Source organism: Pongo abelii, chromosome 4 (assembly GCF_028885655.2).
Source record: "Pongo abelii isolate AG06213 chromosome 4, NHGRI_mPonAbe1-v2.0_pri, whole genome shotgun sequence".
NCBI lineage: Eukaryota > Metazoa > Chordata > Mammalia > Primates > Hominidae > Pongo > Pongo abelii.
The window spans coordinates 127,302,472-127,323,612 of record NC_071989.2 but is presented as its reverse complement, the minus strand read 5'-3'; the positions used below and the strand labels follow the sequence as shown (position 1 = coordinate 127,323,612).

General features: G+C 37.6%; 1 protein-coding gene across 11 annotated transcripts in view; it reads right to left on the bottom strand.

Annotated features, from left to right (window-relative positions):
• The window catches only part of DMXL1 (Dmx like 1), a 196,632-nt gene that overhangs the window by 142,977 nt on the left and 32,514 nt on the right, over window positions 1-21,141 (bottom strand). For 10 of the 11 annotated variants that reach the window (XM_054555852.2, XM_054555854.2, XM_054555853.2 and 7 more), the window contains 6 exons: window positions 19,724-19,802; window positions 14,716-14,848; window positions 10,466-10,532; window positions 8,664-8,842; window positions 5,932-6,121; window positions 3,797-3,965 (listed from right to left, as the gene is read on the bottom strand). In XM_054555852.2, the coding sequence (XP_054411827.1) occupies window positions 3,797-3,965; window positions 5,932-6,121; window positions 8,664-8,842; window positions 10,466-10,532; window positions 14,716-14,848; window positions 19,724-19,802 (817 nt within the window). Of the gene's footprint in view, window positions 1-3,796; window positions 3,966-5,931; window positions 6,122-8,663; window positions 8,843-10,465; window positions 10,533-14,715; window positions 14,849-19,723; window positions 19,803-21,141 lie in introns of those variants that run through there. The other variant, XM_054555859.2, reaches the window with a different exon arrangement.

Here is a 21,141-nt window from a genome sequence, read left to right as displayed (position 1 = left end):
AGGGGATATCACCACCGATCCCACAGAAATACAAACTACCATCAGAGAATACTATAAACACCTCTACGCAAATAAACTAGAAAATCTAGAAGAAATGGATAAATTCCTGGACACATATACCCTCCCAAGACTAAACCAGGAAGAAGTTGAATCCCTGAATAGACCAGTAACGGGCTCTGAAATTGAGGCAATAATTAACAGCCTACCAATCAAAAAAAGTCTAGGACCAGACAGATTCACAGCCGAATTCTAACAGAGGTACAAGGAGGAACTGGTACCATTCCTTCTGAAACTATTCCGATTGATAGAAACAGAGGGAATCCTCCCTAACTCATTTTATGAGGCCAGCATCATCCTGATACCAAAGCCTGGCAGAGACACAGCAAAAAAAGAGAATTTTAGACCAATATCCTTGATGAACATTGATGCAAAAATCCTCAATAAAATACTGGCAAACCGAATCCAGAAGCACATCAAAAAGCTTATCCACCATGATCAGGTCGGCTTCATCCCTGGGATGCAAGGCTAGTTCAACATACGCAAATCAATAAACATAATCCGTCACATAAACCAAACCAACGACAAAAACCACAAGATTATCTCAATAGATGCAGAAAAGGCCTTTGACAAAATTCAACAGCCCTTCATGCTAAAAACTCTCAACAAATTAGGTATTGATGGGACGTATCTCAAAATAATAAGAGCTATTTATGACAAACCCACAGCCAATATCATACTGAATGGGCAAAAACTGGAAGTATTCCCTTTGAAAACTGGCACAAGACAGGGAGGCCCTCTCTCACCACTCCTATTCAACATAGTGTTGGAAGTTCTGGCCAGGGCAATTAGACAGGAGAAAGAAATAAAGGGTATTCAGTTAGGAAAAAAGGAAGTCAAATTGTCCCTGTTTGCAGATGACATGACTGTATATCTAGAAAACTCCAATGTCTCAGCCCAAAATCTCCTTAAGCTGATAGGCAACTTCAGCAAAGTCTCAGGATATAAATTCAATGTGTAAAAATCACAAGCATTCTTATACACCAATAACAGACAAACAGAGAGCCAAATCATGAGTGAACTCCCATTCACAATTGCTTCAAAGAGAATAAAATACCTAGGAATCCAACTTACAAAGGACGTGAAGGACCTCTTCAAGGAGAACTACAAACCACTGCTGAATGAAATAAGAGGACACAAACAAATGGAGGAACATTCCATGTTCACAGATAAGAAGAATCAATATTATGAAAATGGCCATACTGCCCAAGGTAATTTATAGATTCAATGCCATCCCCATCAAGCTACCAATGACTTTCTTCACAAAATTGGAAAAAACTACTTTAAAGTTCATATGGAACCAAAAAAGAGCCTGCATTGCCAAGTCAATCCTGAGCCAAAAGAACAAAGCTGGAGGCATCATGCTGACTTCAAACTATACTACAAGGCTACAGTAACCAAAACAGCATGGTACTGGTACCAAAACAGAGATATAGAACAATGGAACAGAACAGAGCCCTCAGAAATAATACCACACATCTACAACCATCTGTTCTTTGACAAACCTGAGAAAAACAAGCAATGGGGAAAAGATTCCCTATTTAATAAATGGTGCTGGGAAAACTGGCTAGCCATATGTAGAAAGCTGAAACTGGATCCCTTCCTTACACCTTATACAAAAATTAATTCAGAATGGATTAGACTTACATGTTAGACCTAAAACCATAAAAACCCTAGAAGAAAACCTAGGCATTACCATTCAGGACACAGGCATGGGCAAGGACTTCATGTCTAAAACACCAAAAGCAATGGCAACAAAAGCCAAAACTGACAAATGGGATCTAATTGAACTAAAGAGATTCTGCACAGCAAAAGAAACTACCATCAGAGTGAATAGGAAACCTACAGAATGGGAGAAAATTTTTTCAATCTACTCATCTGACAAAGGGCTAATATCCAGAATCTACAAAAGAACTTAAACAAATTTACAAGAAAAAAACAAACAACCCCATCGAAAAGTGGGTGAAGGATATGAACAGACACTTCTCAAAAGAAGACATTTATGCAGCCAACAGAGACATGAAAAAATGCTCATCGTCACTGGCCATCAGAGAAATGCAAATCAAAACCACAATGAGATACCATTTCACACCAGTTAGAATGGAGATCATTAAAAAGTCAGGAAACAACAGGTGCTGGAGAGGATGTGGAGAAACAGGAATGCTTTTACACTGTTGACGGGACTGTAAACTAGTTCAACCATCGTGGAAGACAGTGTGGCGATTCCTCGAGGATCTAGAACTAGAAATACCATTTGACCCAGCCATCCCATTACTGCATATATACCCAAAGGATTATAAATCATGCTGCTATAAAGACACATGCGCACATATGTTTATTGCGGCACTATTCACAATAGCAAAGACTTGGAACCAAGCCAAATGTCCAATAATGATAGACTGGATTAAGAAAATGTGGCCCATATACACCATGGAATACTATGCAGCCATAAAAAAAGGATTAGTTCATGTCCTCTGTGGGGACATGGATGAAGCTGGAAACCATCATTCTCAGCAAACTATCACAAGGACAAAAAACCAAACACCGCATGTTCTCTCTCATAGGTGGGAATTGAACAATGAGAACACTTGGACACAGGAAGGGGAACATCACATACCAGGGCCTGTTGTGGGGTCGGGGAAGGGGGGAGGGATAGCATTAGGAGATATACCTAATATAAATGATGAGTTAATGGGTGCAGCACACCAACATGGCACATGTATACATATGTAACAAACCTGCACATTGTGCACATGTACCCTAGAACTTAAAGTATAATAAAAAAAAAAATTACTAAAATAGTAAGTCCTGGCTAGGTACAGTGGCTCAGGCCTGTAATCTCAACACTTTAGGAGGCCAAGGCAGGTGGAACTCTTGAGCCCAGGAGTTCGAGACCAGCCTAGAAACATGGTGAAACTGAGTATCTACTAAAAATACAAACAATTAGCTGGGCATGGTCGTATGCACCTAAAGTCCCAGCTACTTGGGTGGCTGAGATGCGAGAATCACCTGGCCTTGGGAAGTCGAGGTTGCAGCGAACCATGTTCGTGCCACTGCACTCCAACGTGGGTAATGGGAGTGATTCCTCATCTCAAAAATAATAAGTACTTAAATTTTCAAATTCATAGGCAGACCCAGATATTCTAGATCTCTTAGTCTAATAGTACATATTTGACTACAGAGATAAGTTTCTTAATTCTCCCAGTAATAACTTTTACATATTTCTGCCCTCTTCACAGAATTGGCTCCAAAGATCAAGTGCCAAACACAAAGATTTTAAGAACTATAGGATCATTATAAAATACTACTTTTAGAGGTTGGGCATGGTGGCTCATGCTGGTAATGTCCCAGCACTTTGGGAGGCCAAGGCAAGAAGATTGCTTGAGGCCAAGAGTTTGAGACCAGCCTGGGCAACACAGTGAGACTCCATGTCTATAAAAAATAAAAATTGAAAAAATACAATACTACATCTGTAGTACTAACCTTTATTAAGTAACAGTTCAAATACCAATTTTTGAATAAACTAATAATGAACTTCAACGCCTTATCAAGATCCTAAATCTCAAGTCAAATCATGGCCTTAAAGGGCAAGTAGAAATCAGTGAGCTTGCTACAATGAAAAGTGGGCTAAGAAAGTCACCTCCAATATTTTACTTATTTGAAAACTAAAAGTATAACTTACTTGTTATAAAATCAATCTATTCAATTTCAGAAACATGTTTTAACAATGTTTCATTACCTGTGGCTGGGTTGATGCTGGCTGCAATATGAAAGTGGCAAAGTGCATTGGCATGCAGTGGAGTGTTCCTGTGAACATGATGAGGATCCTGCTGATGTGGCAGATATCCCGTATGTGCTACCAGTGCAAGTGATCTCCTCCGACCTCTACGAAAATGTCTCAGATTTACCTGTGTGAATAGAAACAAAACTAATACCTATATTGTCAAAAGTCGTATATGTATAGGTTACATAATGATTGTCAGAAGTTACACATATCCTAGTTCAGAACATTTTATATGTTTTATATGTAAAAATGCCTTTTAACATTTTATATGTAAAAACACCTTTCAATATTTTGGTATAGCAAATCTGAATCCTGAAGAATAAAGTTATGACTTAAAGTACCTGGCTGTTCTCTTAATCCTCACACAGTATTTTGCAATTTTTATTAGGCTTATTTTCTTAAAATGTATTTTCTAAAATCAAATGTTAAAAATTTTTTTTCCAATACTATTGTTTGTGAATGGTATCTCTATATACACTGTCCTCTTTTGTCTATAGCTAACTCCTTGTGACCACATAGTATTAAATAATATTACCACTGCACTTGGGACATTTCATAATTTACAAAGCATTTTCATAGAGATCATCCCATTTGATGCCATGAGGCAGGCAGTGCAAATATTGTTATTCCCATCTTTCATATGATAAAATAGTCTATACAGATCCCAAGATCATCTAGCTAAGAAGAGGCAGGGCAAAAGGTAGAACAAGTCTTCAGATTCCTGGTCAGTAACTTCTTGCAGCTATTACTACATGTAACCATTCTATTCGTTGTTGAATCAATATAGAATTTATTATACTGTGAGGCATCAGAATACTATTCAAATTAGAAAAACAGTTGCTGCATAATCATACAAAGCATTCAAAGATAAATGTTTTAAAATCACTTCTGTTTTCAGGGCCGGGCATGGTGGCTCACATCTGTGATCCCAGCACTTTGGGAGGCCAAGGCAGGCAGATCACTTGAGGCCAGGAGTTCGAGACCAACCTGGGTGGGAGGATTACTTGAGCCAACATGGCAAAACCCCATCTCCACTTTAAATACAAAAATTAGCCAGACGTGGTGGCATGCACCTGTAATCCCAGCTACTCGGGAGGCTGAGGTGGGAGAACTGCTTGAACCCGGGAGGCAGAGGTTGCAGTGAGCTGATATCGCCCCACTATACTCCATCCTGGGTGACAGACAGAGACTCTGTCTCAAAAAACAACAAAACAACCCCCCCACCCAAAAAAAAAATCCACAAAAAATAAAATCACTTCTTGTTTTCAATATTAAGAAAATAACAGGCCGAGAGCCATGGCTTATGCCTGTAATCCCAGCCCTTTGGGAGGCCGAGGCAGGTAGATCACTTGAGGTCAAGGGTTCGAGACCAGCCCAGGCCAACACGGTAAAGCCCTCTCCCTATTAAGAATACAAAAATTAACTGGGCGTGGTGATGCACACCTGTAATTCCAGCTACTCAGGAGGCTAAGGCCAGGAATACAGTGAGCCAAGATCTTGCCACTGCACTCCAACCTGGTTGACAGTGTGAGAATCTGCCTCAGAAAAAAAAAAAAAATTTAGAAGAATCTGTATTACTATTCTACTACTGTTTCTCAGCCTTTAGGCTACGATCAAATGTATTACTATTCTACCTTTAGCGTGTCCAAAAATCAAAAATTGACTTTTACTTTCAATATTAATTTGTAAAGACCCCCAAGTTCTGGGGGTGGGGTGGGGTTTCTAAAGATAAAATGGTAGAAGAACAGAACAGGATAAACTACTCAAGCTCTAAGAAGGAAAAAATAAGTTATTTTTAGAGTTAAATCTTTGCATTCTCAGATTTTACTTCATGTTACTTCAGCTAAGTCAAATGTAATCATCCTTTTATCATCATCAGTAAACCTAAGAGTAACTTCATAATTACAGGTAGTTTTGTGTTCCAGACAAAATCTAGATAAAAATATGTTTTTTGAACCAAATAGAACTGAAAATTTTCTAAGAATTATTTTGCTAGGATATAGATTTTTTATAACATTACTTTGTTACCAAAAAGGCAACATACCAAAGGTTTTAAAACTTGTAGTAAGTAATGTAACAAAAACACTCACTTCTAAAGCATTTTGAACTCGTTCTTTACTGGAAGCATTTCTCTTGAAGTTATTTGTTAAATTAATTGATTCAGTCCAATGGCTGCAGTCACCGCCGTATAGCAAACAATCATTTGGTAAAAATGTCTCTACCCAAAGACGACACACATTATCTTTGCAGCAAGTCAACAGTACATTACATACAGAAGCCCTAAGGAATGAAAAGATTTTAGAAGCAAAAATACAAATGTCACATAGTATCACAGACAATTCTACAATGTTTCTGTAATTACTTAAATGTACCAACTAAGGTACCAATGAAGAAAATATCAATATGTACAGATTTCATCACAGCAAATGCTTGCCAACCTATTTCTTTTCTGCCTAGAATTTAGTAGTTCTTGTTTCAATAATCTTGCCAAACGTTCTTTCTTTTTTTTAAGAGATGTGGTCTCACTATGTTGCCCAGGGTGCTCTCAAACTCCTGGGTTCAAGCAATCCTCTGGCTCAAGTAATCCTCCCGCCTCATCCTGGGATTACAGGTGTGTGCCACCATCCCAGCACTCAATAAGATTCTTTTTACATCTAAAAAAACAAAGACTGAGATTAAGCCACAATCTCTCAGTTGACACATAAGAAATAACCACATCTTCTAATAAAATTTTCTGATTTATTGAGTGGATAGTTCTTTGAATTATATCATATGCTTCATTTCTACTTCCTATAAAGGCACCTGCACACTGTCACAAAAAGCTACAGTAACTACTGAGTACACTTATCCTCTCCTTGCCTAACAGATGCCCAAAGCAGTGAAATGCAAGAATTGAATATTCATGATAAAGTACTAAACACTTCTCCCTCCTTAGTCATCCTTGACTTTCAGTTAATTTCCTTTTTGCCACCTCCTTAAAATAAAAGCAAAAATCAATTACATATATGTTAATAAGTCCCATAAGCATCAAGAGCTCAAAGGCTGAAACCCTATCAAGGACTACCTTCCATCAGGGAATTCAGTAAGTTTAGAAGAAAGAAAGAAAAAGTCACAATATTTTGTAGTAGTAACTTGTTCCAGCATACATATCTGATTTTTAAAAACGGAACAATCTGCAGGTTTTATCAGTAACTCAGTGAGTTAAAGTAAATGAGGAAAGAAATCAAAATATTGTCTAGTAGCCACTTTGTTAAACATACCTACCTGACTAAAAAAGAAGTTGCAGAAGAGAAAGGAGAACAGCATGATTTGTAGGTTGCTCTCTCCTTCTCCTTCCCTCCTCCATTCTTGCATCTCTCTCCCTCTGGCTCCCTCTCCTCTTTCTGTCTACTTCCTTGTCTTCTTCTCCCTTTCTACCTCCTCTCCGGGCTTCCCTCTCCCACCATTCCTTGCTTTCACAGCCATTCCAGGCCACCTTCCCTTTCTACCTCTCTCCTTCTGTCCCCTACCTCTCCCTTCCTAGCATCTTTTTTTCTTTCCTTCCCCAACCCCTTGTTTCTCCTCCTGTCCCCTACCTCTCCCTTCCTAGCATCTTTTTTTCTTTCCTTCCCCAACCCCTTGTTTCTCCTCCTTTCCCCATCCTCACACCCATCTCCCTCCATTTTTTCTCACTCTCTTTTCTCTATCCCTGTCCTGGCTATAGCTACACTATAGCTCAAAACATCTAGTCAGCAAAATTCATAAAACAGTGAAAAGGTAGGAAAAAAATGCCACATGGTGTGGCCAAGTTGAAAATGGCCATATGGTACAAAATGGGATTTCTGGCTGCGCACATGGCTCATGCTTGTAATTCCAGCACTTTGGGAGACTGAGGCAGGCAGATCGCCTGAGCTCAGGAGTTCAAGACAAGCCTGGGCAACATGGCAAATCCCCATCTCTACAAAAAATCCAAAAAGAAAAAAATATATTAGCCCAGCATGGTGGCACACACCTGTAGTCCCCGCTATTTGAGAAGCTGAGGCGGGAGGATCACTTGAGCCCAGGAGGTGGAGGTTGCAGTGAGCCATGACTGGGGCACTGCACTCCAGTCTGGGTGACAAAGCAAGAAAGACCCTGTCTTAAAACTAAACAAAACAAAAACACATAAAAAACAAACAAAAACAGGGAATTTATACCTGTATTTAAGTAATAGGTCTCTATAACCTACTAAAATTCAGTATTATATTAACTCTTTCCAGAACTACAGAAAAAAAAAAGAAGGTACTGAGGGTATGTATGTGTGTGTCACTGTGTGCTTTTGTGGTTAAACTTATACCTGTTTCAAAGAAGAATAATGTAGGGTATTAATCTACTCTCTCTTTTCCTCAGATATGCTGGGTGCAGTCAAATAAACATACAAGAACTCATGGTATATCCTCTTAATAAAGCTATTTTTTAAAGGAAGAAAACCAGGGAAGACATACTAGAAGGTACAAGACGACAGAATATTTACGTAAAAATATAAACAAACAACAATCTGGAGAAAATAGATGACAGAATTAGACACAAAACACAAAGAAAAAGAAAATATGTACAACTCTGTGACTTAAAGACATCTGATATGGAGTAAACTATCCCAGCTTAAACTCCTTTAATATGGCTCTTATCCTAAGCATCAAACATAGTTGACCCACAGCCAGAGATGTGCAGGCCAGAGACTATTTAATATTACTCTAATCTTCAGAAGTCCTGTAACTATGGACTGTCAAAAGTGAGAGAAGCAATCAAAGTAACAAAGATGATGTTCCCTTAATATGTGGGGGAAAATGACCAATCCACTGACCTAGGCATATATTTGCTTGTTTTACGCCAGGAAAATCCATTTACTGCTCGAGGATGGGCCAGATACACAAAAGAAAAGTCAATTTCTCCTTGGGATTGTTTTTCTGAACTTCCATCTGGAGAAGTAACAGCTGTCCGCCAGTTTTCTACATTATACCATACCTTCAAAAGACAGTCATCCTAAGGAAAAAAAAAAAAAAGAAAAAAAACACAACAGAAAAACATGCAGATCAGAATTAAAGATTAAATCAAATAGCAAAAGTAAGAATTTTCTCCCCAATGGCAAGAACTTGGGGATGGGAAGAGACGTTGGGCACAGAGGAATTAAGAAAATTCTGATTCTGGCACTTTTCTATCAGCATTGCCTAACTGTGCTTTAAAAACTGAAGTGTGTGAATGTGTGTATTCTGTGTTCAAGAAAAATGCTTGTTAATTACTAGAGTATGGGGAATGGAGTCATTCAGGAAAGACTGAAAGATAAAATTAAGGATTTCTTTTCCAGTAAGCCAAATATTAAATAAGAAATCAACACCACTAGCAGACTTACGAAGACTGCTAATTATTGAAAAAAAAAGATACTTTTCATGAATTTTCATGTGACTTTTCAAAGAAAATGTTGATGATGAAAAAAAGAGTTAATATATAAATACTATATAAAATATTCTATGTACAATCAAATTTATAGTCCTAATTTGGGAAATAAAGGAAAAGCAAAGGAGACTAGAATGTACCAGGTACTGCTTTTAAGCTATAACTGAGTTCCCACCTGTAAAGTCAATCAGAATAAACAGCTCAACTTCTCTCCTAAAAAACAAAAACCTTACTGTGGTTTTAGAGTATCTTACACTCTTAGTTTGCAGAAGGCTTTGAGCCACGAGAACAATAATTTGACTTATTAGCAGCTCATGAAATGCTCTATGAACCAATGAATAAAAATAACTTCAAAGAAATACATTGCTTTAAAATAAATAGGTAATAAAGTATGCACACTAAAGAAATGGTTACTAGTATCTTTCTAGAAAGCCTATGAAGTCTTATATATTAAAAACAGCCTAATATACATCAGCTAAAAGGTAATATAAATTGAAGCTATGCTTTATTGATTGTATACTACACGAAAGGCACTGTGCCGGTCACTCTATACTGCATATATTGTCTAAATTAATCCTATGATTAATGACCTATGAGGTAGGTGTTTTTATCCTCATATTACACATGAGAAAAGAAAGGCTCAATAAGATTAACTTGTCCAAGATGATAAAGCTGGTAAATGGCAGATTTATATTCAGATCTGCCCCTAAGTCTATGTTATTTCAATTATATCACACAGTCTTTTAACACCACAATAATGGAGTCAATTTTTGCTACTTAAAATTTTTAATGGCCGGGCATGGTGGCTCACGCCTGTAATCTCAGCACTTTGGGAGGCCGAGGTGGGCGGATCACGAGGTCAGGAGTTCAAGACCAGCCTGGTCAATATGGTGAAATCCCGTCTCTATTAAAAAATACAAAAATTAGCCGGGCGTAGTGGTGCGTGGCTATAGTCCCAGCTACTTGGGAGGCTGAGGCAAGAGAATCGCTTGAATCTGGGAGGCGGAGGCTGCAGTAAGCCGAGATTGCGCCACTGCACTCCAGTCTGGGTGACAGAGTGAGTCTCCATCTCAAAAAAACAAAAAAACAAATTTTTAATGGAAACTAGTATTTTCAAGTTAAATAAATAAAAGAATGAAGCCAGTTAATGTTTTTTAAGTTTCAAAGTAAACTATAACCACATAATTTGGCAATAGCATTTTCACAATTTACCTTCCCAGCAGTGGCAAAAAATTCTCCATCTGGTGAAAATTTCATTAAATGAACTTGGGAAGCAGTTCTGTAAATTAAACAGAGAAGGAATAATTTGCAATGAAAACTAAAAAGAAAAAGTTCAATATTCTCAAAAATATAAATCAGCAATTGGTTCAAAAGACAGAAAATGTTATAAGTTTCACACTCACATCTTTGTGTACCTGAAAAATGAACTAGTTAGTAAGATAAACTTTAAATATAAAAACATACATCCACAGACTCACGGAAGGAACGGCTTGTCAAAATCTTTAAAGCCTAAAACGAAAGTCGTAACTTTCATTCCCTTAGAATGAGAGAGAATGGTTTCATTTTTTAAATCTGGAAATCTAGTTTCCAAAACCATGGATCCCTACATGCCAACGTACATTTTCATGGATAATATATAATAAGTTTGCCTTAGGGTAATACTTACCTAATTAAAGATTATGTGTGGGTTAACAGGGGACTTGCAGCAATTAGGGATTCAGCCTACCAGCTTCACCTATATACTTGGTACATACTTGCCTTTTCTTCTCAAAGGAACTTTGGTTCATTTCTCTTCATTGCCTTCCCTTACAGCTACTCATATATATTGATCTCAAGACACTCACCACTATCACTACTTTCCTTTTCTTTGCCCAAATTCATGATTAGATAGGTCAATTCTAAATTTATTTGTAAAGATATCCAAAGAGGAATTCTGTCACATTTCATTTCAGATACAAATAACTTCTTTTTCTGATTTTAAGCATAATACATTACAGAAAAGTTGATACAGGTAGATAAAAAGCAAATGAAATCATTTACATTTTTCACCAATACCACTACATCCTTTCCTCAGACAAAGCCAATGTTAACATTTTAATACATAAACTTCCAAATCCTTCTCTCCACTCTCTCTACTTTCTGCAGGAAAAGGTGGGAGAAGTAGGGCTAGAAACTGAAGTCATACTTATCACCCACTAAAAAACATGTCACGGGCTGGGCACAGTGGCTCACGCCTGTAATCCCAGCACTTTGGGAGCCTGAAGTAGGCAGACCACAAGGTCAGGAGTTCTAGACCAGCCTGGCCAACATGATGAAACCCCATCTCTACTAAAAATACAAAAAATTAGCCAGGCATGGTGGCATGCCCCTGTAATCCCAGCTACTTGGGAGGCTGAGGCAGGAGAATTGCTTGAACGCAGGAGGTGGAGGTTGCAGTCAGCCAAGATCATGCCACCATACTCAGCCTGGGTGACAGAGCAAGACTGTCTCGAACAACAACAACAAAAATATGTCACGAACATCTTTGAATATAGATGCAAAAGATGTGTATACGTGTGCAGCTGTACAGATCTACATTATTACTTTATTGGCTTATATTCCATTGTATATGTTTACATATATATACAAACAATGATTTCAAATAATTTTTCACTGCTGTTTTCCAATTTTTGCTGCAACAACAAAAAAGAGAAGTGAACATGCCTGCACACACATTTTTAGAACATCTGGTTAATCCTAAGGATATCCTTAAGACAAAATATTATTTTTTTTTTTTCTTTTTTTTACTGAGATGGAGTCTCACTCTATTGCCCAGGCTGGAGTGCAGTGGTGTGATCTCGGCTCACTGTAACCTCCGCCACTCGGGTTCAAGCTATTCTCATGCCTCAGCCTCCCAAGTAGCTGGGATTACAGGCATGCGCCACCATGCCTGGCTAATTTTTGTATTTTTAGTAGAGACGGGATTTCGCCGTGTTGGCCAGGCTGGTCTTGAATTGCCGACCTCAGGTGATCCACCAACCTCGGCCTCCCAAAGTGCTGAGATTACAGGCGTGAGCCACCATGTCCGGCCTACAGCTCTTTCTAAAGAATTATTTATGCAAAATTCTGTTCCCTTTCTACATGTTAATCCATTACCTATCTGAGGGGTGCAAAATACATGGAACCAGCTCATTTGAAATCTCCTCTGTAAATTCTACATATGGGATATCTGCCTTACTTTGGTATGTGATATTTATGCTATCACCACTTCATATAAACCTAGTCAGTTTCACTTAAATCCTGTTATACCAGTTTACTGGTTTATTTTCTGTCTACCCCTATCTGTTCTTTGCAATATTCTAAGCATCTTTAAAGCTGCCTGGAACCATTCAACAAATATTTGTTGAATGAATGAATGAAACCTGGAAATCTTATTTAAAGGATATGAAAAAAATTAAGCCTGTTGAATCATACTTCCAAAATGTGCTCTAGAAAGATATTATCAGGCCGGGCATGGCGGCTCATGCCTGTTAATCCCAGCACTTTGGGAGGCTGAGGCAGGCAGATCAGGAGGTCAGGAGATTAAGACCATCCTGGCTAACATGGTGAAACCCCGTTTCCACTAAAAATACAAAAAATCAGCCGGGCGTGGTGGTGAGCACCTGTAGTCCCAACTACTTGGGAGGCCAAGGCAGGAGAATGGTATGAACCCGGGGGGCGGAGCTTGCAGTGAGCCGAGATCACACCACTGCATTCCAGCCTGGGCGACAGAGTGAGACTTCGTCTCAAAAAAAAAAAATAAAGATAATATCAACTGTACTCCCTTATTGACAGTATACAAGAGCACCTATTTCTCTAAACACTATTAGATAAGATTCACCCTTTTTCTGAACATTTCACATTCTTGATTTCAAGTGAGATCACCTCTTATTGCACTTATTTTTAATATGTTCTATACCTTGTTAAAATTTTCTCTCTATTGCCCAATGTTGCTTACTATTGTTATACCTGTTCTTTTCTAACTAATTTAAGGCCTACTTTTAAAAACGCATTTGCCCAAAACTGCACATATTTCTCCTCATGTTTGTGTTTCTTTCCTTGTGGACAATATGCTTTATAGAAATGTTTTATTGATACGGTTAGAACTGTTAATTTTTCCTAGCCTATCCATTTCCAGTTTGGGTGTCCTTCTTAGTCTTTCCCTAACTCTAAAGCAGCATTTCTTGTCGAACAGCAATATAACATAAATGACAAATGTTAGCCAAATATGTAATTTTAAATTTCCTATCAGCCGCATTTTTAAAAAAAGTTAAAACAGGCGAAATTAATATTTTTTATTTAACCTAATATATAAAAACATCATTTCAACATTTTTTTAAAAATGTTAGAGATATTTTACACTATTTTTCATATTAAACTTTTGAAGTCCAGCACATCTCAATTTGGACTAGTTGCATTTCAAGTGCTCAATAATAACATGTAGTTAGTGGCTATCATACTGGACAATGTAGCTCTAAAATATAAAATTTCACCTGTATTTTCCTCTAATATTTGTTTCATTTTATAGAAATTTTTTCCTCCATCTCACATTTGTTTTGGTATCAGGTATGAAAGACTCTAACTTAATTTCCCATCTACAGAGCTAGCTAGTTTTCCCTGCTATAAAAGACTACCTTAAGGCTGAGCACAGTGGCTCACACCTGTAATGCCAGCACTTTGGGAGGCTGAGGCGGGTGGATCACCTGAGGTCAGGAGTTCAAGACCAGCCTTGCCAACATGGTGAAACCCCGTCTCTACTAAAAATACAAAAATTAGCCAGGTGTGGCGGCACGTGCCTGTAATCCCAGCACCTCAGGAGGCTGAAGTAGGAGAACTGCTTGAAACAGGGAGGTGGAGGTTGCAGTAAGCCTCACATCATTGCACTCCAGAGCCTAATCCTGGATCCTAATCTGTCTGTTCCTACATCAATAACAAAATGCTTGATCATCTGTGGCGTTAGAATTCATTTTACTATACTGTATATCTTTATTCTTCTTTTCTTTCAGAATTTCTCTGACTTTCCCATATTTGTCCTTTTAAGTAGAGTTTAGAACTATGCTTAATAGAAATTCCACTCAGATTTTGGCAAGGATTATGTTCAATATATAGATTATGTGGGAAAAATAGATTTCTTCACAATAGGAAGTCTTCCATTCAAAAGCATGAAAGTCATCTATCTTTTCATATAATTTGGCAAGTTTGTATTTAATGGTCTTCATGTAAGCCTTACACGTTTGTTTCTTCCTATTTTATTTGACATTTTTAAAAAATGTATTTGTAGAACACGGGAAATAGAGAATTATCTGTGTATAACAAAAAGCATATCAAAGACTAAAAATCAATACTTTTTATGTCAGTGTGGTTTTACACAACTAAAATACATTTATAATAAAACCACACAGAACAACAGGTTTATCAGTTTACTCTCCTGATTAATTGCTTACTTGCAATGCCAAATGCATCTCCAATCTCCAAAGTTAAGATCTGTTTTATTTAAATTTTCATCTTCAGTTGGCTTCTCCAAGTTAGTATTGGACCAGAGCTGCAAATAGCTGGAACCAGTTAAAAGACGACTGCCTAAAAAAAAATATTATTCATCATTTATTATTTAGGTATTTAATAGTGACTTAATTTACATGCTCAAGAATTTCATATAAAACAACTTCTAAAAAAAGTCAAATATAAAAAAAAATTTTGAAGAACGGAGGAGAAGGCTGTATTTTAATTTTGTTAAAATAGCTTGAGATAGAAAGGAAGAAATCTTATAATCTCTCATTTAACAAGTATTTAATGAGCATCTTCTTTGTTCCAGGCACTGTGCTAGACATTGGAAATACAATGACAAACAAAACACTGTCATTTTTCATGAGTTCATATTTCAGTAGAAAGACATGGAAATATGATACCATGTAGAAGTGTTACATACATGATAGAAATGCGTGCAAAGCTTTATGGAAGCCCACAGGAAGGAGACATTAATGTGTACCTGTAGTAAAAGGGCCAGGAAAAGTGATGAAATGCAACCTGGTCCTTAATGGATGAATAAACAGAAGAGACAGGCATTTCAGAAAGGAAACATAACATGAACAAAGGCATGAAGACATGTAAGTTCATATATTTTCCCAAGAATGCCTCTTAATCTGGTATATGTTAACGAATAATGTACACGGAAAGGCTAGAAAAAAATTACTATGGAAAAAATGCCAAGGTGAGACTGTGAAGAGTTTTTCAAGTTCACAGCGTTTGGACTTTGTTATAGGTAGTTGGGAGTAAAAGATTTTCAAGTGGCAGTGGGGGATTGTGGGGGAGTTGTTACAAAATTGGATCTGTATTTCAGAACAAGAGGGCTTAACTGGAAGAGGGGCAGTCAACAGATGGAGAGGCCTGTGAGTCTCCCTCTATTGAGATAACATATAAAAATCACACATACAATATGTGCATAAACTTTCATCAAAATTTCAAAGACTCTAGTATACAAAGAAGGTTAAAAATACTTTTTAGAAAACAACTCGAGACAGACAACATCAGGGAAAACGTAAGTGTGTGGTTAACCAACTATTAAACTATTAAACCTGGTTAATTAACTACAGAAATTCAGATGGTAGGCCAGACACAGTGGCTCACACCTGTAATCCCAGCACTTTGGGAGGCCAAGGCGGGTGGATCACCTGAGGTCGGGAGTCCAAGATTAACCTGACCAACATGGAGAAACCCCATCCCTACTAAAAATATAAAATTAGCCGGGCATGGTGGAGCATGCCTGTAAACCCAGCTACTCAGGAGGCTGAGGCAGGAGAATCACTTGAACCCAGGAGGCAGAGGTTGCAGTGAGTTCAGATCACGCCATTGCACTCCAGCCTGAGCAACAAGAGCGAAACTCCATCTCAAAAAAAAAAAATTCAGATGGTAAATAATGAGGATCTCAACCAAATATTTAAAAAGCAAGCAATTGAAAGCCATTTCAAAAAGTATTGTCAAGGCTGGGTGCAGTGGCTCACACCTGTAATACTACCACTTTGGGAGGCCAAGGTGGGAGGACTGCTTGAGCCCAGGAGCTCAAGACCTGCCTGGGCAACATAGTGAAACCCTGTCTCTACAGAAAAAAATTACAAAAATTAGTTAGACACGCACTTGTAGTACCAGACACTAGGGAGGCTGAGGTGAAAGGATCACTCAAGCCTGGGAGGTCAAGGCTGCAGTGAGCTATGATTGTGTTACTGCAGTCTAGCCTGGGCAACAGAGCAAGACCCTGTCTCAAGAAAAAATCAAAAAAAGAATTGTCAAGATTTGACACCAAATAAATACAGAAAAAAAACAAGAGGTTTAAAGGACAGATTCCAACTCTATGACTTGGGAATTAAGTAGAAGGTCGTGCTATCATTCATACAAAAGACAAGCAATTTCGGCAAAAAAGCTGACAATAAAGATAGCATTCACCTTGGCAATTAAAGACTATAGATTTGTGTATTTCTAGAATAATCACTTTGTTTAATTTTTTGCAGAGACAGGGTCTTGCTATGTTGCCCAGGCTGGTCTCAAACTCCTGGGCTCAAGCAATCCTCCCAACTTAGCCTCCCAAACTGCTGGGATTACAGGTATGGGCCAGCATGCTTGGCCCTCGTTTTCTTGTTTCAAAAGGAAAGTGGATCTCTGGCATAGACTTTAGATCAGAAATCCCTGTCTCTAAATCCCAAGTAAGATGCTTAATTAGCCATGTGAATTTGATCTAGTTGGGTAATTTCTGAGCTTCAGTTTTCTCATCTATAAAATTTGAGGTTTAAATACAGTTGTTGTAAGGATTAGCTATATAATATGCACAAAGTCTCTAGCACAGGCCAGGCACTAAGCAGAAGCTCAATAAATAGTAGAGCAACTAGATAGAAGATTTCATAGACAGGAGGGAAAAAAAAGCACAAGAAGTAATGAAACATTCCATTTAAATATGTTGATTATTCCACTTTTGAACTTACCAACAGATACAAGTTTTCTTGCTTAATATAAACTGAAGACAAAATTAAGATATCCCATAAAAGATTAAGAATTTAATACAGAATACAAAATTAATCCCAGGTATGGAATGGAACAAAAGTAGGTAAGATATAATAAGGTATACTGATTTCAAACTCTAAGAATTAGATATTACAGATATTAAATTACATATATTAAAGCAGGATATTATGGATAGTAAAGCAGGAAAAAAGCATAAAAAGTCTAAAACAGAAAATCTTATGATTTAGGCAAGATACAATAGTAAATTTGGACACAAAAGAAAGGCATTAATCAGTTTACCAATATTTTTATCTCTCTCTCTGATGACTTCTATGTCTCAAAGATAACTTTTCTTTTTTTTTTTTTTTTTTCCTGAGACAAAGTCTTGCTCTGTCACCCAGGCTAGAAAGCAGTAGCACAATCATGGCTCACTGCAGACTCAACCTCCTGGGCTCAAACAAGCCTCCCACCTCAGCCTCCTGAATAGCTGAGACCTCAGGTGCCAGCCACCAAGCCTGACTAACTTTTCAAAAATTTTTTTGTAGAGATGGAGTCTCCCTATGTTGCCCAGGCTGGTCTCAAACTCCTGGGCTCAAGCAATTCTCCCCACTCAGCCTCCTGAAGTGCTGATACTACAGGCTTGAACCACCGTGCCCAGCCCCAAAGATAACTTTTTATGTTCGAGATTCAAATGTCTATATATTGCTTTATGATACACAAGCTTCTCAAGGTCCATATATACAATTAATACCTTATGTTCCACACTACCTCTAACTCCTACATATTACTCTTTGTGTGGTCATAGATACTCTCAAAGTAATTTCAAATCCAGTTGTCAAGTAATGTCAATTCTACTGCCTAAACACATTTCATATCCACTTACACCTTTCACTATTCATTAATTCATTTAATATTAATTGAGCACCTACTATGGAAAAGGCATTGAAATAAGTTCTTATTTCTCATCCAGACTAATGAGAATACAACCTCTCCAAAGGTCACTCCTCCTCCTGTTGCATTTGCCACTGACCCTTCTAACTCACTTCTAACTCTCAAAAACATAAATCTTATATCACTAGCCTCTTTTGAAAACCTATAGTTTTTAGACAACCATAAAGAATTAAATTCAAATTTTTTAGCATGACTTTAAAGGTCTCCTATAACACGGTAAGGTCTTATCTCCTTACCACCACTGAGACTCAGCACAGTGAAGTACTAATCCTTATTATAATGTATCTTATGCTTTCTTTCTCTGTGCCTTCCCTCACTTTCATGAAATGGTAAAAATGGCTCCCAATAAATTATGTATCCCTGTGTTGATGTCTCCATGTAATATGACTTTGCCATATCTTTCATCAAGAGGTGGAGTCTATGTCTCCCATCCCTTAATATTAGCTGGACTTGTGACCATATAATGTGGCAGCAATAACATTCTGGGACTTCCTTGCAGCTTCTACTTTCACTCTCAGAATGCAGCCACCATGTAAAATCCAGGCTGCCCTGCTAGAGAGAGCCATAGAAGAGGCCATGTGGAGGAGAACAAAGGCATTCCAGTAGATAGCAAGCAGCAAGGCCCAGATATGTGAACAAAGCCTTTCTTGGATCTTTTAGCTGCAGATAAATTGCTTCAGTCACTACCACATGGAACAATAGATAAGCCATTCCCACAGAGCCTTCCTGACCAACAGAATCATAAGCAATAAAATGACGGATGTTATAAGCCATCTATCATTTTGGAGGATGCTTTTCTAATGCAGAAATAGATAACTGATACATATATTCATTATATTTTCTTCCTTTTTTTTTTTTTTGAGACAGAGTTTCACTCTTGTTGCCCAGGCTGGAGTGCAGTGGCATGATCTCAGCTCACCGCAACCCCACCTTCCAGGTTCAAACGATTCTCCAGCCTCAGCCTCCCAAGTAGCTGGGATTACAGGCACGCGCCACTACGCCCGGCTAATTTTTTGTATTTTTAGTAGAGACAGGGTTTCTCCATGTTGGTCAGGCTGGTCTTGAACTCCCGACCTCAGGTGATCTGCCCACCTCAGCCTCCCAAAGTGCTGGGAATACAGGCGTGAGCCACCACGCCCAGCATATATTTTCTTAAATTTCACTTTTTTCCTGTTCCATCTATGCAATGAGAGTTTAGCAACTCTCATTGCTAAACTCTGTTTACTCTCAGGTCCAAAGGCTCCTTTTCAATGAGACCTTAATTCTCCAGAGAAATATCTCTTTCCAAAAACAATGGGTATCCTATTATGGCACTTAGAACATTCTCTCATTTCTTACAGTGCATATCTGTCTTCATTTCAGTATAAACTCTAAAAGGGCATAATCCATTTTACTTCTTTGGTATTCCCCACAATCTCACACACAGCAGAAGTGAAATACATGAGAGTAATAAAAATAAGAACAACTAAGCAAGTGATATTTCATTTTAGTTAATCCTGCTTATTTTCTTACCTGTGGGATCCCAGGTTATATTGTGTGCTATTGATTCCAGAAAAAATTGGCCACTTTTCTGCCACTGACTATATAATTCCTAAAATTGAGAAAAGAGTCATTTAGCCCATTATGATTGGCATATTTTCTCTGTCAAATGTGTACGTTTATGCTTGTTATTCTTACAATAACACAGGCAGTCAATTTTAAAGATAACAAAATGTTCAATTCGGTCAACAAAAATAGAGAACACATGATAAAGAAGGTATGTGAGAGAATATCCATAACTGGTGGTCAAAATTCTATCTTTAGTATAAACAATCAATAACCATATGCTACCTTGGATAACAGTCTTATTAGCCTCAGATTTAATTATTACTTTATTATTATTACAGTTAAAAATTTAATTTTAAATGTGTCTGTGGCTTTACTATTTGACGTTTCCTTCTCTTTTACTGTTTTGTCCCCATCTGAGATCATAATAGTATGTGGGAAAATTCAGAATAAAAGACGTAACATTTTGATACTACTATATAATTTATGGCCTTACAACTTCTTAAAGCGAAATTTTTCCCTTTTTTTCTGCCTGCAAATCAGTAAGAAATATACAATGTACATGTCCTCTGACCCAGAACACACACACATACAAATAAATATAACCTATGTTTGACCTTATTACATGTGACATACTCTGATATTTTCTCTATTTCATTCTCTTTTTAAATTCAGGTTGTGGCCTACACTAAGTTGAGTTCACAGCCCAATTACAGATTGAGATTCATACTCTCTTAATGTGGTGGCTCTCAAACTTTGCTACAACAAATAATAGCCTGAGATGTTACTAAAAATTCAAATTTCCAAGACCTGTGCCCAAAAATTCAGGTTCAAAAGCTTCAGGATGGGGCACAGAAACCTGTACTTTAACACGCCAGGTGATTTTGACATAGGTGACCTACAGAATATGCTTTCATGAAACACTGCCTCGCAGGAATGTCTTTCAATCACAGTACATACCAGAACCCTCTCTAGAACAAGACATATAAGTGCATAGACACAATCCCACAGCTACAGATTTAGAAATTCCCAGGGCAGGATCTGGGCACATGTATCCAATGGTAGTTGTGATGTGCAACTCTCATGAAGACCACCACCTTACAAGAATACTCCATAATATACAAAGAAAAGGAAAGAATATATTTTTACAAGGATCTAAAGATTCTGAGACTATATTTTAGAATCATAGATTTTACACATCTTTCAAGTCTATAACTTTACCATTTGATCCACTTTTGCCCTTCTTCATCAAGTTTTTTATTATCCTTTCTGCAAAGTCAGTGCTGATAAGCCAATAAACCAGCCTCTTTTTGAGTTTTATAGATTACATTCATCAATTATAATTAGTAAAGGAGAAAATGGGCAAACACTGAAATTCTCTATTC